This window comes from Asterias rubens, chromosome 18 (genome assembly GCF_902459465.1).
Source record: "Asterias rubens chromosome 18, eAstRub1.3, whole genome shotgun sequence".
In the NCBI taxonomy this organism is placed as follows: domain Eukaryota; kingdom Metazoa; phylum Echinodermata; class Asteroidea; order Forcipulatida; family Asteriidae; genus Asterias; species Asterias rubens.
In genome coordinates this window covers 12,222,886-12,244,517 of record NC_047079.1, presented here as the reverse complement: position 1 = coordinate 12,244,517, position 21,632 = coordinate 12,222,886, and the positions used below count along the sequence as shown (strand labels likewise).

The 21,632-nt window shown below is 38.5% G+C and overlaps 1 protein-coding gene across 3 annotated transcripts; it reads right to left on the bottom strand.

The window, feature by feature from the left end:
• Positions 1-3,573: 3,573 nt before the first annotated feature.
• Positions 3,574-13,702, bottom strand: LOC117302688 (cationic amino acid transporter 4-like). Of its 3 annotated transcripts, none has more exons than XM_033786681.1 (5): positions 13,253-13,702; positions 13,021-13,141; positions 6,866-8,613; positions 5,331-5,439; positions 3,574-3,911 (listed from the first exon to the last, which is right to left on the bottom strand). In XM_033786681.1, exons 3-5 carry the CDS (start codon positions 8,477-8,479, stop codon positions 3,718-3,720), a joined length of 1,917 nt encoding a protein of 638 aa, XP_033642572.1. In that variant the 5' UTR covers positions 8,480-8,613; positions 13,021-13,141; positions 13,253-13,702; the 3' UTR covers positions 3,574-3,717. The 3 variants fall into 3 exon arrangements, with proteins under 3 accessions (XP_033642572.1, XP_033642571.1, XP_033642573.1); XM_033786680.1 differs by having other exon boundaries at positions 13,298-13,702; XM_033786682.1 differs by lacking the exons at positions 13,021-13,141; positions 13,253-13,702 and having other exon boundaries at positions 6,866-9,159.
• Between the last annotated feature and the right edge of the window lie 7,930 nt (positions 13,703-21,632).

The following is a 21,632-nucleotide window of genomic DNA, read 5'->3' as shown; positions in this document are numbered from 1 at the left end:
TTTGAAAAGATTTTGCAAGAGATTTTGGACAGTAGAACAGATTGTTGTCCTTTCACACGAGATACATGTTGTAGAATTTTACAACCATGCAAAAATGTAGCAAGGGACCCTTGCTAAATTGCTCTTGTGTGAAAGGGGCTTTTATCACAAACGCCACTTGAACAGAGAGAGTTGCTGTATGTCCCATGATTTGGGGCAACTGACATAAAACATTAGAAACACCCAAACACAATTTGGAGTGGATGTGTATGCCACAATGGTACTAGAGTTTGCTAATATGTAGGTTGCTGTGTACAAAAACATGTCCAAAACCATGTGGTATCTTTAGTATGGGAAATCCCAGTTGAAGGACCACGTTGCCTTAGATCGGATGAGTTGGTCTATAAAAAGCATTTGTAACCCGTTTGTTATGAAATGCATATGGTTGGAAAGATGTTGTAAAATTATAATGCAATAATCCACACACACTTGCCTCGAAATTGCGTGGTTTTCCTTTTACTTTGCGAACTAACACGGTCGTCCATGTATGGGAGTCACAATTTTGACTCCCATAAATGGCCGATGGTGTTTGTCGACGAAAAAAAGGAAAACCACGCAATTTCGAGTGATACTTGTGTGGATCATTATACCAAATGTATTCTACTTTTAAAATATCTTTCTAATCATATATAACAAACGCTTTTGAAAGACCAACTCGATCGATCCAAGGCAACGTGTTCCTTTGAGTGTTAATTTGTTCCCAATCATGGCATTGTATCAGACATTACACAAAACCCAACTCCCAAATTACTGTATGCGAAATGTTGGGATGAAAACTCCAACATATTGCATTAACATCAGTTATAAAGAAATAATCATTTGATGAAATACGCAGTCAATCTTCCACAAAAAAATTCTGCAATTTTTGCCTAATCAGATTTTTAAAAATACTGTTAATTAAAGCCAAAATACACTTTCGGCACAGAAAAAACAATAAAAGTTCACAGATTTACAAATAACTTACAGGGTTTACAGAAGGTAATGGTGAAAGACTTTTCTTGAAATATTTTTGCATGAAATGCTTTACTTTTTGAGAAAATGTTAAACAGTTATCAATTCTCGACAACGAGAATTACGGATTTATAGTAAACACATGTCATGACACGGCGAAACAAGGGTGGGTTTTCCCGTTATTTTCTCCCGACTCCGATGACCGATTGAGCCTAAATTTTCACAGGATTGTTATTTTATGTATAAGTTGTCATGAGTGTTTTTTACTACTCTGAATTATAATATATGGTAACTACTAAAAAAAGAACTTCATAACGGCTTTCCAAATTATGCAGGTTTAACTTTATACAGTTTCCAAATTTAATCGGTTAACAATTCTATTGTTTTATTGATGAATAATTTCCAAAACAAATTAAATTGAAATGTATGCCTCAACCTACCAGCACAAATATAATTAACTAGACATGATTGCATTTGTGCACAAATGCAGAGCTGTTTCGTCAATAATTGTTTTTAAATATCTCAACTGAGTTTGAAATTTGTTGTGTATTCAAAGCAATTTGCCCAATGTGGCATAAATAAAAACAAAAATTTTGATTATACCATGTTCAGATAGCAATTTCTCTGTTAAAGGTGCAAAAATGAAAAAAAATCATAACAAATCATGTGATGACGTCATCATGACGTAGTTTCACCATTCACGAGAACTTGCCAATATCTAACAATCTACAAAGTTTCAACATAATCGCGTCATTACTTCGAGAGTTATACGACTTCAAAAAGTGCCCCTTTAAGGCCGCGTCACGTGATCCCCGATGACGTCATTGATCTGAAACTTCACACATATGATGGCTGCCTGACAGTTAACGTGTGTGTAAAATTTAAAGTGATTACAAAAAACTTCACCACAGACATCTTCAAAAAGTCTATTTTGACGAGTTTTCAACCTGCCGCTAGAGGGCGCTGTTGCAATTTGTGATGTCATCAATATTTTTTTTTGATTACCTACCCCTGCTAGACACTTACGTCCTTGGAAAGCAACCTAATAACTTTTACCACTTTTGAGTTACAGGGCACTTCCGTTTTTGGCCCGTTTCGACCGGAAGTAGAGGTCATGTGAGGTCATGCACACGAAACAAAATGAAGACCTAATTTATCCCTACCCAATCCCGCAAACAGAAACCTACGGTCTCTTTTGGCTGATTTGATATAGATTTTCAAACATTTAACATAAAACACCTTTAAGATGACGTCACGCGACCGGTGATGAAAGTTTCATTGCAATTGCTCTTTAGGAACTATGCAAACAATTTTGAGTACTGAAACAGACAAATAAAAAAAATAATAATAATAAAAAACTTTAACAAAAACAAGAGCTGTTTCGCTGCGCTTCGCTACAAAACAGCTAATTAAATTAATGATGATCGAATAATCACCACTCCATCACTGCATGTGGAAGTGTCTTGGCCGAGCGGTTAAGAGCACCGAATTCAAACTCTGGTGTTTCATGATCAGCAGAGTGTGGGTTCAAATCCCCAGCCGTGACACTTGTGTCCTTAAGCAAGACACTTAACCATTGCTTCGTCCTTAGGATGGGACGTAAAGCCGTTGGTCCCATGTGTTGTGTAACGCATGTAAAAGAACCCAGTGCACTTATTGTAAAGAGAAGGGGTTCGCCTGTATTCCTGGCTGTCTCTGCTGTATGCACGGTAGCACCTTGTAAACCCTTATAAGGTGCTAAATAATTGATTCTCAAAATTCATCACTGCAATAACCTATCTTTCTGAAGGTTTGTATATACTCAGCGCCTTGAGTAAGACTTTGATATTATCCCTGAGGAGGCTTGCACTACCTCATTATTTAATTCACCATGATGACAATTGCTTTAACTTACAAGATTCACTGATAAAAAAGTCAAACGATTTTCAATGAGGTATACGTTTCGTAATCACTCCCAAAATAAATGGCAATACACACTTTTGGATACGATGGCAGCTTTCAATAGTATAAAGTATTCCGAGAAACATTTCACTGCCAAGTAATGTGGTTATAATGTAAAAAGATTGAAGTTTTTATGCCCCAATATTTGAATTTGAAAAACGTTTCTGCGGTAAAGCTTCTCAGATTGTGTATTCCTATAGGGATTATTCTTCCTGCCTGGACATTATTCATTCGGGAATTTGGCGATATCTCAAAAGTGCAACCACCTTTTGAAATGAAATTTTCACATTTTAGTTTTATAAATTATTGTGTTCATCCACATTAAAGGCAGTGGACACTCTTGGTAGTTGTCAAAGACTAGCCTTCACCGTTGGTGTATATCACCATAAGCATAAAATAACAAACCTGTGAAAATTTGAGCTCAATCGGTCATCGAACTTGCGAGATAATAATGAAAGAAAAAAACACCCTGGTCACACGAAGTTGTGTGCGTTTAGAGGGTTGATTTCGAGACCTCAAGTTCTAAATTTAAGGTCTCGAAATCAAATTCGTGGAAAATCACTTCTTTCTCGAAAACTATGGCACTTCAGAGGGAGCCGTTTCTCACAATGTTTTATACCATCAACCCCTCCCCGTTACTCGTCACCGGGGAAGGTTTTATGCTAATAATTATTTTGAGTAATTACCAATAGTGTCCACTGCCTTTAATATTTGGATTAGTAAAAAATAAACGGCGTAAAAAACCCAAAGATACACCTAGCCTTTAGATAGTGATGAAAGCTCCGTTCATTTAGAGAAACCTTCCTTCTTACGTCTGGGAGGTTGCGGCATTACGAGTGATGGTTTCATGACGTAATCTGTGACATCATCGGTGACGGTGTTATTTAAGACAGTGTACTGACCTTCAGATACTGTTAATTCTTTTACTGCTAAATTCTCCACGCTGTGATGATAACCGTACAGCAAGTAGATCGCGGTTCCTGTTCAAAGATGAATTAAAAAAGTGATATAAAGCCATTGTACCCTTTCGGTACAGGAACAAATTAAAAGTTCACAGATTTACAAATAACTTACAGGGTTTACAGAAGGTAATGGTGAAAGACTTCTCTTGAAATATTATACAATGAAATGCTTTACTTTTTGAGAAAACATTTAAACAATATCAATTCTCGATATCGAGATTTACGGATTTATTTTAAACACATGTCATGACACGGACGGCGAAACGTGCGGAAACAATGGTGGGTTTTTCCCGTTATTTTCTCCCGACTCCGATGACCGATTGAGACTAAATTTTCACAGGTTTGTTATTTTATACATATAAGTTGTGATACACGAAGTGTGGGCCTTGGACAATACTGTTTACCGAAAGTGCCCAATGGCTTTAAAAACATCAATTCCAATATAACAATTATTTCCATCCTGAACAGTACATAATAGAATGCAGGAGACAAAATTGTTGAGGCACAATCCTAATAGGCTATGGCAAGAAAATAGAAAAAATACTTAGGGAATTAATGAAACAATTAACTAAAACTAAGATAATTAACTAGAGCAAGAGAAAGATAATACCGGGCAGGTCATAAAAACGCAATCATGGGAGCTATTATTTTAAGAACAAGAAAAATCTCGAACAAATAATGTCCGTTTCTAAATAGGTCACCTCGCAATGTTTTATTCTATCAACAGCTCTCAATTGCTCGTTACCAAGTTAGTTTTTATGCTAACAACTATTTTGAGTAATTAAGAATATGTGTTCAGTGCCTTGAAACAAATAGAATTTTTTTTTAATAAAATAGGGCCTCTGAAATAAATGTAGGGAAATCACAATGCCAGATTCTTGTCTTGGATTTCAACAACAAGTTTCCCACCCTCACCATGAAAGTTATCATTTCCCAGACGATTTATTAGTAAAAGTAAGGCCAAATAATAAATAACAAAAAATGGTTGTTCCTGTCAACGTCATTTTAAAGCCAGCGGACACTATTGGTAATTGTCAAAGACCAGTCTTCTCACTTGGTGTATCTCAACATATGCATAAAATTAAAAACCTGTGAAAATTTGAGCTTGATTGGTCGTCGGAGTTGCGAGATAACTATGAAAGAAAAAAACACCCTTGTCACACGAAGTTTTAAATCCGAGGTCTCGAAATCAAATTCATGGAAAATTACTTCTTTCTCGAAAACTATGGCACTTCAGAGGGAGCCGTTTCTCACAATGTTTTATACCATCAATCTCTCCCCATTACTCGTCACCAAAAAAGGTTTTATGCTGATAAATATTTTGAGTAATTACCAATAGTGTCCACTGCCTTTAAGAGGCCGTTTTTGCATTAAAAAAAAATAATAATAATAACGAAAATAATTTATACATTTTCGATCTCAGACGATTGAACTCACCAATTGCAATCCATATAGCGAAACGAATCCAAGTTGCAGTCGATAGCTGCATAATGAACATGGTGTTGATCAGTATACTCAACACGGGAATAAACGGTACAAGCGGAGTCTAGAGTAGAAAACAAAAATGTTTTAAGAATATGCAGCAAAATAGGAACACTCATGTTAATTTGGTAAAAGACACTAGACACGTTTGGTAAATTGTCAGAGACAAGTATTCTCACTTGGTGTATCATCATGTGCATAACATATCAAACCTGTGAGAATTTGGGTTCAATATTGGTCATTGAATTCGCAAGAGAAAAATGGAAAAAATATATGTATATATCCCTATTGAAATACTTTGTGTGCTTTTAAAAGGCTTCGGCTGAAGTCTTTTGTTATTTGAATGATACATTACCTAAGTTGGATTTGGTGGAATTACGATATACAAAAGTTTGCGGTGACCCCATGTAATAACAATCTCTAAGTGAGTTTGGGTGATTCTGAAAAGAACCGTCGGTTTCAACTCGACGTTTCGAAGTTATCTCTTTCTCAAAACTATGTCACTTCAGAGGGAGCCGTTTCTCAATGTTTTATACTATTAACAGCTCTCCATTGCTCGTTTCTCAGTTAGTGTGATTATGCTAACAATTACTTCAAGTAATTACCAACAGCGTTGGTATAATTACTGAATAAATTATTGATGACAAAAGGTACTTGGTAACAAGCAATTGGGAGCTATCGATAGTACATGTATACGGCTCCTTCTGAAGTAACGTAGTAATTTTCCACTAACAAGTTTGAATTTGATTTCGAGACAATTAGATTTTGAGGTCCCGAAATCAAGCATCTGAATGCACACAACATCGTTTTTTCTTCCATTATTATCTCGCAACTTGGACGACCAATTGAGTTCAAATGTTCACAGGTTTGTTATTTTGTGCATTCGTTGAGATACACCAAGTAGTGAGAAGACTGGTCTTTGACAATATTACCAAATGTGTCCAGGGGTCGATTTTATAAAGAGTCTTATCTTGAGTTAGGACGAGTTACTCATCCTAACTTAGGTCTACGCATACATTTTGTATATCTCCTAGGACTAGTCCTAACTCTTTGTGAAATCGACCCCAGTGTCTTAAAGGTAGTGGACACTATTGGTAATTGTCAAAGACTAGCCTTCACAGTTGGTGTATCTCAACATATGCATAAAATAACAAACCTGTGAAAATTTGAGCTCAATCGGTCATCAAAGTTGCGAGATAATAATGAAAAAAGAAAACACCCTTGCCACACGAAGTTGTGTGCGTTTGATGGTTGATTTCGAGACCTCAAGTTCTAAACTTGAGGTCTCGAAATCAAATTCGTGGAAAATTACTTCTTTCTCCAAAACTATGGCACTTCAGAGGGAGCTGTTTCTCACAATGTTTTACACCACCAACCTCTCCCCAGTACTTGTCACAAAGAAAGGTTTTATGCTAATAATTATTTTGAGTAATTACCAATAGTGTCCGCTGCCTTTAAAGACGACTGGAATCTAGCAATATTATACGTACCTTAAATGGCGATCCAATGTTAACTTGCTCATGGAGAGTGATGGGGATAAATGTCAATAGAGTTGAGACGGTGAGAACTATGACAAGTAGAATAACCCACCAGTCTCCTGCTTTGATTTTATCCATGAAGATAACACCAATTGCCACCAAGAGTACTAAAAGGCATGTAGTAGTCACAATACATACACTCGGAACCATGCAAGGTGGGTAGCTATTCATAGTTGTTAGGAACTGAAATCTGGGTTTTAACGCTCCTCCAGTGACGGGTTGATCGTTGTCGTGGTTGTCAAGGAAACGGGTTGTATTCTCATCATCTTCATCATCCGCGTCGCCATCTTGTGATGACGTAATAGTATTATGTTGAAGGATATGACGAGTGAGACTAGTTTTCTGGTATCGTAGAAACATGACGCACACTGCGACCATGTTGAACGCAACTAGTGTCCCGATGGAAAGCACATTGGACAGGGTGGACAGATCGAAGAAAACCACAAGAAAAGTTGTGAATGTCCCTATGCAAAGTGTTCCTGCAAGTGGGGTCCGAGTCGTAGGGTGGACCGTGGTGAAAAACTTAAAGAGTAGACCATCAACTCCCATAGCGTACGTTATTCTTGGCATTGCATAGGCTGACGGCACTAAACAAGCACCCATAGAACACAATGCACCAATATCGACAATATATTTGGCCCATATCAAGTTATGCTTAACAAATGGGGTTGCTAGTACAGCACTGATGTCGATTTCGTAGAACGGTACAGCTAGGGTTAAGCTCACGGCTACAATGGTGTATATAATTGCTACAATGACAAGAGATGCAATGATAGCTCGTGGTACGTTTTTGTGACTATCAATAGCTTCTTCTGCAGAGACAGCAATTATATCAAAACCAACATAACCAATAAATACAATAGCAGCACCAGACAATGTCCCGCCAAATCCGAACGGGAAAAACCCCCTCTCCGTCCAGTTGTTTCCATCCGCAAAGATGAAACCACCAATGCTTATAAAGGCAACTATGCCAATGTTAATCATTAGTAAGACATTGTTAACAGAAGAACTCAAGTAAGTGCCAAGTCCAACGACAAGTAAAATTAGTAGCGTAACGAAGCCACCAACTATATCAGGAACTTCAGTCACAAAGGATGTGTTCCACGTTTCTCCACCCATCAAAACTTCAACAGTGAAGTTAGATATTTTATGATTTGTCAAGGAATCTAAATATCCCGACCAGCCGCTAGCAACAACTGCAGTACTCAAGATATATTCCAGTAGTATACTCCAACCAACTAAGAAGGCTGGAAACTCGCCAATAATGGAGTAGGTGAATAAATATGCTGAGCCTGTTTTAGTGAAGATACTTCCCAATTCAGCATAACATAACGCAGCCAACATGGCGGCTAAACAACCGAAAACTAGAGATAGAACCATGGATGGTCCAGCAATTTCCTTTGCCACAACTCCAGTTAAAACATACAAAGTAACACCAACCATACCAGAGACACCCATCAACGTCAGATCAAGACATGACAGACATTTCTTCAGTTTAGTTTCATCTGTGCTCAAGTCCAAAGTCTTAAGGCGACACAAATTCCTAATGACATTACTGCACGCCATTGTATAAGACGACGCTGCTCTTCTTCCTTACAAATGAAGTCTGAACACCTGGGAAACTGTTGTCGTTGGTGTTTTGTCAGTCGTCAGAACTCTGGGTTGTTACAGTATGCGATGTTCCATATTAAGTTCACTACCTGGATCAGAGACAATTAAAGAATACACACACATTTTAATTTCACATAGTGCGTTGCCAAAAGTCTTCAGTAACCATTTTTTTCTTCTTTTTTCTTTTATTAAAACCACAAATCGTGGCCCAAGGGCCAGTTGCATGTGACTGTACATAAAAATATAACATTTAGACAAATTAATTGTAAAAACAACAACTAAAAAAAATATATATATATATTACTTAAAATGTTAATAAAATAGGAAGAGTTGAATATTGTTTTGCCTTGCGATTATTCCTTCCATGGACACTCTCTCTGGTCGGGGGAGGAGAGATTTTTTTAAACGACCAAAAATATGTTAAAATCAAAATCATGGTGATGTTTTAATATATTAAGCCAAGAAAAAATATTAGTTGATCGTCCAGGTTTTTCCCAAAAGAGGAGGATGAAGGCCTTTTCATTTTTTACTTGTTCTTTAATTTAAAGGTGTCCGCCAAAGCATTTTAACTCAAATTAGCCACCAATTCTTCAGTTTAAAGTCACCTGGAAATAGAATTTTGTTTTCTTCAAACATTAGAGTATATGTTAATGAACAATGAAATAATTTTTAGAGTAAATGTTTGTAACGATTTATATAATTAAAAAATAGATTAAGTTGTTTGGGGGTGACTCCGCCTACCCCTTTTGTGACGTCAATCGAGGCAGACTTTGCCTCGATCGAACATTGAACACACGTACGTGCAAGTACATGCAAGTCATAGTCGTGAGTTTGTACGTTTCGAAAAAAGGTTTATTTCTTGCATTTTTCCGGCAATGTCGACCACGTGTATTGTTGCTGATGTATTGCTGTTTGAGACAGCAAAACAAATAAAAATGGGGTCAGTTTGCAAAGTGGTCCGGTCCGACGTCTTTTCCAGCGCTGTGCAGCAAACACTTCAAACCGCCGTGCTTCAAATATCGCGCCTCGATTGACTTTTACGAACAGCGCCCTCTCGGGTCGGGCCTACTTTTAAATTTGTTAATAAAATGGAAACTAAATTTTTAGAACCTTAGTTTATTAATATTCTACTCATCGAAACACATATTTTAGTGACAAAAGCTTTATCTTGACATTATAACACTTCCAGGTGACTTTAAAAGTAACCACTTACTTAAGTTTCAAGTTCTTAAAAGATTAGTAAGTTTAATGAGAAATACATAGAAAATATGTATTTTTGAAGAAGAAAAAAGTAAAATATAAAATAGTATAAAAAAAAGGATGCGGTCTCAAAAAAGTATTTTCCAAAGGCCCACACTTCGTGTATCACAAATTAACAAACCTGTGAAAATTTAGGCTCAATCGATCATCGGAGTCGGGAGAAAATAAACGGGAAACCCACCTTTGTTTCCGCACGTTTCAATAAATCCGTAATTCTCGATATCGAGAATTGATAATTGTTTTAATGTTTTCTCAAAAAGTGAAGCATTTCATGGAATAAAATTTCAAGAGAAGTCTTTACCATTACCTTCTGTAAACCCTGTAGGTTATTTGTAAATCTGTGAACTTTGTTTGGTTTTTTTCTGTTCCGAAAGTGTCAAATGGCTTTAAACGGGCTTACATCTCGTGCCATGTACTCTATCAGCAAAAGGCTGGTACGTGGCAGAGCCTGAACAGTCAATTGCAAATGTTCCATCAAAAGCAATCCCTGAAAAACCTCTATAAAGAACGTTGGTTTGTCCCGGACCAGTAGTGGTATTACAGGTTAGCAAGCGATTGTATACACAATGAGCACACAATGGGAGCGGCCACCAATATCGAAGCGCGAAATAGGCATGACAAACAAACAGGTTGAAATCAAGTGGTTGTTATGCCAAACGAAATCCATTCGTTATAGAAGAGTATTATTCTACAAACGTTTTTCATATGGCCTGGTTATATATAAATGCACGGCATGATTTACTCTATATCTACCTCCATGCTTAAACACATAATCGACATGCAACAATGCGGATACACCGAAGAATGCAGCCGCCAATACTTCCCCCACATACACACAAAAATATCCCTTCGATTTGCTCTGAACATGTTTTTATGGCCGTTTTGAGATGTGGTGGCCACTATATAATTGGAGTAAAATATGTGGTTTTGGTGTAAACAGTAGACAGATTTACTAAAACCTTTCAGTGTTATTGCCCACCATATCTCAAAATGACTTCAGAAGTCGGATACAGATACAGCGAGTATTTGACTGTACTCTCGGGTGGTCGAGTGGACACGTTGCCTTAGTAGATCGGGCGAGTTGGTCCATGAAGAGCGTTTGAAACTGTTTGTTATAAAACGCATGGATAGAAAGATATTTTAAAAGTAGAATACAATGAGTCATACAAACATGCCTATATATTGCGTGGTTTTCCCTTTACTTTGCGATCTAACACGTTCGGCCATTTTATGGAGTCAAAAACTTGACTCCACAAAATGGCGTGCCGTATAAGGTCACGACGTATAAGTAAAACCATGTTTTTTCGAGGCTTATTTGTGTGGATCGTTATTTTCTACTTTTAAAGACACTGTTGGTAATTGTCAAAGACCAGTCTTCTCACTTGGTGGATCTCAACATATGCATAAAATAACAAACCTGTGAAAACTTGAGCTTAATTGGTCGTCGAAGTTGCGAGATAATAATGAAAGAAAAAACACCCTTTTACACGAAGTCGTGTGCTTTCAGATGCTTGAACTCGAGACCTCAAATTCTAAATCTGAATATTCATCAGATACAAGAAGTTGTTGCTACAAAAAGTTTAAGTGCAGTTTCTGGTAATTAGTTAGTCTTTAAGTGCTACCACGGCCACCTTCCTTGTTTTATCTATACCAGACTTACTCGGTTATTTTTTTAGTATACTCTATTACCGGTATTGTCTTATCAGAAAACCTCAAACTATTTTCATTTTTAAATCGCATGTTTGTGATGTTCTGAAAATATCTGGGGAAATTACATTCAAGAAAACTGTTGATAAGTACAACGATGGTTTAACGTTAAATAAGTGTTCAGTAGGTTTTCGTTACTGTTACTAAAGAAGACAATCAGAAGGCCTTAGATAGGGAGACGATCATGGGGGAGCTACTGATCAAAACATTGAGTTGTTAAAGACACTAGACACTATAGGTTATTACTCAAACTAATTATAAGCATAAAACCATACTCGGTAACGGGTAATGGAGAGCTGGTGATAGTATAAAACATTGTGAGAAACAGCTCCTCTAAAGTAACGTAGTTTTTGAGAAAGAAGTAATTTATCACAAAAATATTTGAACTTGATTTTTTTAATCAAGCATCAAAAAACACAACTTGTGCAACGGGGGCGTTTTTCTTCCATTATTCTCTCGCTACTTCGACGACTAATAATCGACCTCAAATTTTCACAGGTTTGTTATTTTATGTATGGATACACCAGGTGAGAAGACTCACTGGTCTTTGACTATTATCAATAGTCAGAGTGCCTTACACTACCCAAAAGAGATAATCACATGGTGTTACCAAACCTCTCTTTAGCTATAATGGGAAAAGTTTCCGTATGGCGCCACCACTTTTTCATTCGATATGAAATAATATAGTATCTAATTTACCTCAATGAGATATCCCTTTTTTGAAAAAATTAGTGAAAAGGTGGTGGCGCCATACGGAAAGTTATCCGAGAACTGTATGGAGTATACATTCTATGGAGCGATTCTTGACATTTAATCCCAAATAGAGAGATCTCTACTATAATAGAGATCCATTCATTGACACGGTGCATTAAACCATTCGTTGACACGGTGCATTAAACCGGAAACGTAATAGAGATATCTCTATTAATTAATTTAATAGAGATATGTATATTAATTCATTTAATAGAGATATCTCTATTGATAATAATAGAGATATCTCTATTGATAATACTAGAGATATCTCTATTAACGATTATCTCTATTTGGGATTAAATGTTAAGAATGCACTCCATTAGTCCCAGCCTATTTTCTATACCATCCGCCCGGGTAATAGTTTAAAAAAAAAAGTAGGACAGTTCTTTTCAGAACTGAGAAGTCTGAATTTAAGATTGGTCTCAACGTTTCGACTAGCTTGCTCTAGTCATCGTCAGGAGACTGATAATTATACAGTCGTGTCAGGCCTGATACTTCACGAAGGCAACGAAGGCGATTGCCTCCATGCCCCCTGGTCTTTGCGTTGGTGCCCTTGAAATGCTGCAGACAGTAGAAATTGACAATTTCCTCACAGGGTGCCCTTTTAATACCAAGGAGAAAATGCCATGGTGTCCTTGCTATAGGCCTGTCATGATACACTGTGCCGACGTAGTCCAACAGGATTATACAAGAGAAGAGACGCAGAGTATAGTCGATATGGAAATACTAAAATAGAAAATAATATATACATGTATATGAAATGGATGTTCTTTTACCTTTACCAGTGCAACCAGTAAATCCCATCAATGTTGGATACGCCTTCCCAAAGTCACCTTAAGTTCCGCCAATGCCTCGAAGGGTGCCGTTCCCAACACATTGAACCTCCTTCACATCCAACTATAAAGTGAGATAAATACATGTATCAATAATCTAATGGAAAAACACTAAACTCCGTAGTAGTAGACTAGAAAACCACAACTTCGTTAACGCTTTTAAAGGAAGTCGGACCTTCTTGTTGCAACAGCAAGGACGTTTCTGCAACCAGATGCTTACCGTTTAAACCAAACGAGGTGTAGGCCTGAGTGTAAATTGACTACGGGGTGTATTTTTAATGCCAACAAAATGCATTGTGATTGAAATGAATTGCATGAAGGTACACATACAATTGCCCTTCTGAAAACCTGACCAGCCCAACCGTACCCACACATTCCAACAGTATAAATGGTTTGAGCATTGACAATAGTTCCTATTCAGCAACCGTTAGCCTCTTGTCAATACCTTCGTGGTTTGGATAGCTTCGTAGTGCTATAGGCAATCCCAAGCGACTAGAAGGGGAGACTACGCGTGGCTACACGGCAACCACAGAGCCGAACGAGTAGATAAAAGCCCTTGCTCTATTGTAGAAACCAATGGAACCAAACATGCATGCAGAACACTTCTATAGCCATTTGAGGTACAGAGCCCCTAGGCAAATTTACAAAGTAAAATAAATAAATAAATAAACACAGGTATTTCGTTCCATTGAGTTGTTATTTCGTTCACTCAAAACACAACCAAATGATTCACATAACCTTTAAGGTGTGTGCATGGGGGGGGGGGGGGGGGGTGCGAGATTCTCTCCCGGAGATTCTGTGTGTGTCCCCCCCCCCCTATACCACTATACAGTGAACAGTGTACAAAAACGTCTTCCGATAGCCCCCTCATTTTAATCCTCCTCCCCCAGCCCACATTAACTTACAGATTTACCTTGGACCAGTGTGGCAGGAGGTTCTTTTCGCTCATCCCCAGCGCCTTGCTTTAACCAAAGGCGCTGGGATGGGCAAACGTATCGTGCACTGTCAAATTGGTTTAATAATGCGCAGTCCCATCATGCATCACACTCACACTGCACCATATTTCTATGCACTGTACGCATGACGTACTTCCTGAACAAGAATCTGTGCAAGCGATTAGCCCATCCCAGCGGTCCTGGATAGACTGGCTGCTTGGACCGAGCGAAGAGATTCGGTCCCCCGTTATTATTGCAAACTGGGTATGAACTTCCTCTGATAACGCCCTCTTTTGAATCATCCTCATATACAGCCAACGTTAATTTTCCATGAGGGGGACAGAACCTCAGGTGGACATAATTCCCGCGGACACCGGCTCCGAAGTTAAACGCACAGCTGGGGTGGATTTCACAAAGAGTTAGGACTAGTCTTATCTCGAATTAGGACCAGTTACTAGTCCTAACTTAGGACTATCCATGTAATGTGTATATCTCCTAGGACTAGTCCTAACTCTTTGTGAAATCGACCCCAGGATATTTTTTACTCTGTGATAGAGTGGTCAGAATAATATTTACTGGCTTAAAACACGCCTACATAGGGAAGAAATCAGCGCAAAAAGCACTCACAAATAATTTGTACAAAATAAAAAGGTTTACGGTAACACCGTGTAATGATAATTTGGTGCGGTTCTGAAAAGAACCGTAGTTTTCAACTCGACGTTTCGATCGTCTCTGATCGTCTTCTGTACTGAAAAAGTTCCCTAATCCTAATGAATTTGTAATTATTTGCAAAAACTGTCCTCATTGTTTGCTGTGAACCGGTTTACCACATGACCTGTGCCCCTCTGTGGACAGTAACAGATAGAAGACGAGTCGACCGTTTCCCACAATGTCATTCCCAGTGTGTTTATTATTACCAAATGTACCGTGCAGTATTAACAATGGGCGATTTGTTAATTTAGCAGTGGGCTAAATATCTTCTTTCAATCTACCAGGCCTACTGAACGTTAAAATAACACCACCTTGATTGATATACAAGGACGAGTTCCTTTCACTTCAGTTTTTGTTCATCACGTAAATCAGAAACGCTGAGTTCACACACATGGAACTTTCGCTCTCGGAACGTCTTGATGATTTTTGATAACTCGGACAGCTTCTTTTCAAAAACGCAAATCCGAAACTGACCAGAACTTAAACAAAAACAATATTTTGATGTATAACTATGTTTCGGTGCTGATATTCTCCGTGAGGATCTATGAGGTCTGCAGAATGTCAACTTTGCCACAACGATTTGTGCAATTCGAGAAGTTTCACACGCAAACGTATTACGATTTAATCAACGGCCATCATAAAGGATTCGGATTAGCATGAACTGGTTGCTCGGTTTTGGGAGAACCAACATTTTGATCTATGTTTTGCAGAACTTCAACAGCCTCAACGACTTATACAGTTCGAGAAGGTCCAAAAGGCAGATGTATATTAATCAACCATCATAAAGGATTCGGCTTCGCATGAACTGGATGTTCGGTTTTGGGAGAACCAACATTTTGATCTATGGTATGCAGAACTTCAACAACCTCAACGATTTGTACATTTCGAGAAGTTCGACACGCATATTATCAGCAAATAAAGGAACCAGCTTTTATTGAACTGGCTGTTCGGTTTTTCGAAAACCAACGTTGATATTCTTCAGTATGACAGTAACGATGAAGCTTGTTCTCAGTATCCTTTGTGTTTGTATCTGCAAAGCACAGACTCTTATAAACCCTACAGTGACAATACAAATCAACACTGTACAGCGTGAGATACAAGAAGGGGGCGCTGTTGAACTACAATGTGACGTCACTGGCCTCAATCTACCGGGACTTTCTGGTTTTATCGTCGAGTGGAGGAGACCATCTAAGACGTTGGTATGGAACGGTACATCATACGACCCGAGATACAATGTCAGAACACTCCCTTATGATTCAAGGATTGGGACTTTATCTCAACATATGACGCTTTCTCAAGTTACTCTGAGCGATACGGACGTCTACGCTTGCAACTTGAAGGTTTTCCTCCCCACAGGAGGAAGTATGGTCCTAGATTCAGACAATATTTCCTTATCTATTCCACATTTCCCGGACGAATCTCCAATATGTACACCAAATGGACCACGTATAGTAGCACTAAATGAACGCCTTCATTTAAGCTGCTCGTCAACCCCTGGCTATCCAAACGTTATACTCACTGTTATGAAAAAGTCAGCAAACGTAACTGGAATCTTCGTTGCCTTAGAAACAGATAAGTTACTAAGTAGAGAAACTGACATAACAGTGAGTGTTGAAGATGACGGTGTATCATTTGAATGTATAGTCACATCTCCTTATCATTTCCCATTGCGTCAGAGAAGCTGTACGATTGGTCAGTTGGTCATCTATCCGCCACTTACAAAGACTACATCTTCCCCAGCAACGACATCAATACGTACAACTCCACACGTCACGGAGAGTAGTCTAACCTCCATTCAAGTCGCTGGCCGTAACGTTACACCTACCATAGGATCTACTATAGGAGCAAAATTAGAACCAACCCCTAAAACATTCCTCGTAGCTGGCTTAGCATCTTCAATAGTCATCCTAGCCTTCTCGCTTACAGCAATGTGTGTTCTGCTTGCGTTCCGTTCCGGTAAAACTCACCCCAATGACGTCACAAAATGCTCGGATGAGGAAGATCTGACGTCACGACGATCAACTCCTCCGTTCCATATTCTTGATTTTGAGATTTATAACCCAAGGCAATGGCCACGTAGGGAAGGCGATGATGTCCTTATTGATAATCCGGAAACACATTATGAAAACAACTTAGACGTCCCCGTGTATAACATCATATCAGACATGTAACAAACCTCTGACGTCACACAATGTGAAGTCGGCCATCTTTAATGGAAATGATGCACATGTTTAACGCACAACTATCCATGTCCCTGGCTGTGTGACGCAGTTCCACAAAAAGACAGTTTGTACATTTTGTATATTATTTTTGAGTGAAGGAAAAACTTGAAGTGATGATTTCAAGGAAGACAGATTTTGTTGGATATTAATTTTAAGCAATTTGTAAGAAAGTAATTTTGCAAACCAATTTAAAAGGATTTGCGATACCAGGTAGAATCGAAGGTTTTATAGAGAGTTCTAACCATTAACTGTACGACATAACTAACTGGTTTTCATTGATGGTTTGTGATTTGAAACATCACATGGCAGCCAAAGGCTAATATGTGGACTTTTTGTACACCACGTCAAAAAGATAAAAAGGAAAGCTTGTCAAAAACGCAGACCAAAAAGTTTTGTTTTAAGTGCACAAGGCGCACATGCAGACAGACCATTTTGGATGGTTTTATCAAACAAAAGATAAGTACAGCAATGGGAGACTTTCTGGGACGATAGAGGGCAGCAGACTTACCGGGTAAATCCATTGTTCTCAGAATTATGCGCATGTTCAGAACTACGTAAACAATGGAAATTTACCCGGTATGTCTGCTGCCACCTAGCGTTGGAAAGTCTGCCACCTAGCGTTGTGGCGGTTTCAGTCTTCCGCCGTGTTCAGTTTTCCGGGTGACGTATCCGGACATTTCACCACGTTGTTGTAACGGTTTAAGCTTTCCGGCGTGTTAAGTTTTCCGGGTGACGTAGCCAGACAAAAATACAGCCGCGAGTACCCTGACGGGTACTGTAGTTCTCTCAGTGACCCCAAATTGTTTATTATTACGATTCTTTTCTGTTTAGTCACATTCTCTTGCCCCATCTTTACACGTATTCATGCGTACAGCTGTAAGCAGGTTACACTGCTTGTGCCACACCAAATTCTCTCATACGATCCACGCGTTCGCCGCTCGTTGTACTCGTGGACGCCGCCATGACTACAGCTACCGGAGAGTAACACGGATGACTCAATACAGCACTAAAAATTGACTACTTTTGCTTGCTGTGCGCAGGCATTGCGTGACGTAATGTTACCGTATTTGGTCATTCGGAAAACTGAACACGGCGGAAAGTTGAAACCGCCACACCGGGCCTTAACGCGCACGTACCGAGTATTTTGCGATGGGGTCTATGATTACGTAAGGCTTAGAGAGGTGAGGGAGGTGGAAACATAATTGTCTCCTTCAAACGCTTTTAATAGACCAACTCGTCCGATCCAAGGCAACGTGTTCCTTTATCTAAATTGAATCGGGTTACAATAATAATTTTCCGCTGATAAAGGATGTGTACGCTAATGAGATGTACAAAGTTATACCATAAAAATGTCTACTAATTCTAGTTCTAAATTCAAGGAGACGATCAGAGCATACTGTTCAAAACGTCGAGTTGAAACCAACGGTTCTTTTTAGAACCGCCCCACTGCAAACATTACTATATAATTCTAAACAGTATAATTGTTTGTACCGCATGTACGTTTTATGCATATTATTTTTATGTGAAAAATATGTCTGCTTATATTATACTAATAATAGAACGAAACCAATATTTAATATTCCTCACATTAGTCTTGAAAAAGACTGTGTGAGTTTGTTATTATTATGAGAATGTGCGGTAAAGTCTTCTGGTTGGTGCAAGATCAGTTTGTACACGACGTTTCGACCAGTATACTGTGGTTGTCTTCTGTTGCTTTAATTCTAATAATATGTTGGCATACTTAAAGGCAGTGTACACTATTGGTAATTATTCAAAATAATTATTAGCATATAACCTTACTTGTTATCGAGTAATGGGGAGAGGTTGACAGTATAAAACATTGTGAGAAACAGCTTCCTCTGAAGTAACGTAGTTTTACGAGAAAGAAGTAATTTTCCACGAATTTGATTTGGAGACCTCAGAATTAAATTTGAGGTCTCGAAATCAAGCATGTGAAAGCACACAGCTTCATGTGACAATGGTGTTCTTTGTTGCTTTATAATCTCGCAAATTCGGCGACAATTGAGTTCAAATTTCCACAGGTTTGTTGTTTTATGCATACTGTTGAGATACACCAAGTGACTGGTCTTTGACAATTACTAATAGTGCGTCTAGTGTTTTTAATACCACCACACCGTTCCATATTCGATGGTTTGGTCCAAGCATAAAGATGAACAATCATGACCTTAAATTTGTTTACTTTAAAAACCAGGCGAAGAATTTATGTCATTGTTAAACAACAATGGTATACTTACATGCAGTTTTGTCCTTCATGAAATATGATAAATATGTAATAAAAACTACTTCATTGATAGTTATTTAGTTGAAGCATGATATGGTTCCAGTTAGGTAGCTTGTTTATAAGGCATAAATAAACTTTAATAAAATGAAACTAATGATACAGAACCAGGGTAGAGACTAACACTGTATTAACGTGTCAATAAATATTTACAATGTCTACAATAAATGCAAATCAACAGTCATTAATTTCTCGATGTCGTAACTGCGTCTATTTATGACTGAGTCAACAAGTCGATCATGTTCATTGACCCATACACGGTTCGGTGTCTGCTCAGGTTTTTTTCGTCATCTTTTGAGTGGAACTCTATAAGACTCTTTTTATTCATCACACAGTACAAACATCTTCAATGGAACATTGAAAATATACTGTTTGATTAATACATTAAGTACATTGATGAAACAAGAGGCTAATTAAAATAACAATGAACAAAAGTGATACATGTATTACATATCAAAACAGCAAGAGGGTCAAAACATGATAAAAAGCAAATTAATATGCAAGACAAACAATAAACTTAAAACGAACGTAAAGGACGGTAACTGAAAAGACGAAACACTTTGATTTATATCAAAACGTATGAAACTTGTGAGTCTGGTCTTCATTGAGGACACACAGGAATTTGTACAATCTGCTGAGGCTACTTGATTGGAGCCTATCGCCCCCCCCCCCCCCCCTTAGTAGAAATGATCTGATTTTACATGAACCCTTATGGAACAATATACATGGGGGAAAATCCCTGAAACGTGTACAATATGCACCGACGAGCAAACCATTCAGAAGCCATTCAGTTAAGCCATTCAGAAATTAAAACCATTGTTAGACCATAGAGAGAAGAGCGTGGGATTGGTTTATGGCAGTTTCACCAATCCGGAACTACATTAAATAATGTCATAAATATATACAAGCAGCCCATCGTAAATTAAGTTGATGGTAGCTTTTCTCAATGCGGTGTAAAGGTTTCACTTGAGTGGTATCTTTAATATTGCCAAGATGGATGTGAATGTATGGTTGTTAATAATACTTTGCTCTTTACTGTTTGGTGTCTTTGCGAAAGAACCATCTGTTTCTATGAAAATTAAGTCAAAACTGATTGACATTCAAGATGGGGAGGACGTTCACTTAAACTGCACCACAACAGACTTTCTGCAAAACTTCACTGTTGGATTTCGGAAAGATGAGGTGAACATCGAGTCAGTAAGTTACATGGAACATCGATTTACGACTGGCGCATTAACGTCACCGGATGGTAGGCCGGCTGTCCAACATGTACAAATACATGATTTTAACAGTTCTACAGATACCGGTTACTACGAATGCTATGCAGAAACGACATCAGGCAATATTATAGCTTCAGATACCATCTACCTCTCTGTCTTACACTTTCCTGATTCGCTGCTATGCTCACCAAGTGGACCCGTAAACGTTACTCAAAATACCCCAATCACAGTCAACTGTACGGCAGACAGGGGCTTCCCGATAGCCACACTGCAGACAAATACAACCTCACCAAACAATGAAAGCTGGATGCTGTCTGAGACTGCCGGCAAACTTGTCAACTCTCTTGATCTGATTTTGAACACCAGCGACAATGGAGTCTCCTATCAGTGTATAATAACGTCATCGCAGTATTTCCCCAATATGACGAAACATTGTATAATCGGCCCAATATCAGTCCTCCCTCAATCTGCATTTGAGATACCCCCATCCACCCCTCTCTACACCTCCACAGCCACCCAAGAAAGTACATCTTCAACATCTTCAATTATGACTTCTCAACTCCCTTTAATAACTCAGCCATCTGTCGCAGTCAGTGTCATTGTCACTCTAATTGTCACCGTCTTACTCATTATAGTGATACTATTTATTCTTCATCGTTGCGGTTATTGGAAATGGACGAGAGGTAAGAAAGGGATGCAGGAAATCGAGTCTGAAGATGACAATACTGGGATAAACTCTACTGAGCAACAGTCTCAAGATAACTTGGTTCTTATTGACGATATGATAGATCCTATGTACCAAGAGCTGCCGTCACCACATACCTTGCCTACAAGTCAAATACCCCGATCGGTGGCTAGCCAAGACTCCACCCCAAACAATGAAATCATACCAGAAAATAATATACCCCAATTGGTTCGACCTCGAATGGAGTTGCCATCTACGTCAGGAGTTCAACCACCACACGAGAGGGCGCTAGACTCAGTTAATGACGTCACGTACGCCCGTCCAATCAAAACAGCTCAATCATCAGATGTTAATGACAACACTGACAGCTTGAAGAACAAACATCGTGACTTCAGTCATTTGTACGCAAAGATTAGAAGAAAAGCCTCGCGAAAGAAGAAATCACGTGATACGATAGGTGACGCAGACTCGTCTGCGTCTGCG

Bases quoted from the DNA above. Each gene is read 5' to 3' on its own strand.
- LOC117302688 (XM_033786681.1), bottom strand. From the start codon at position 8,479: ATGGCGTGCAGTAATGTCATTAGGAATTTGTGTCGCCTTAAGACTTTG. The intron at 5,440-6,865 runs GTACGTATAATA...TTTCTACTCTAG, and splicing joins ACATTGGATCGCCATTTAAG to ACTCCGCTTGTACCGTTTAT. The intron at 3,912-5,330 runs GTGAGTTCAATC...ATCTTTGAACAG, and splicing joins CGCTATATGGATTGCAATTG to GAACCGCGATCTACTTGCTG.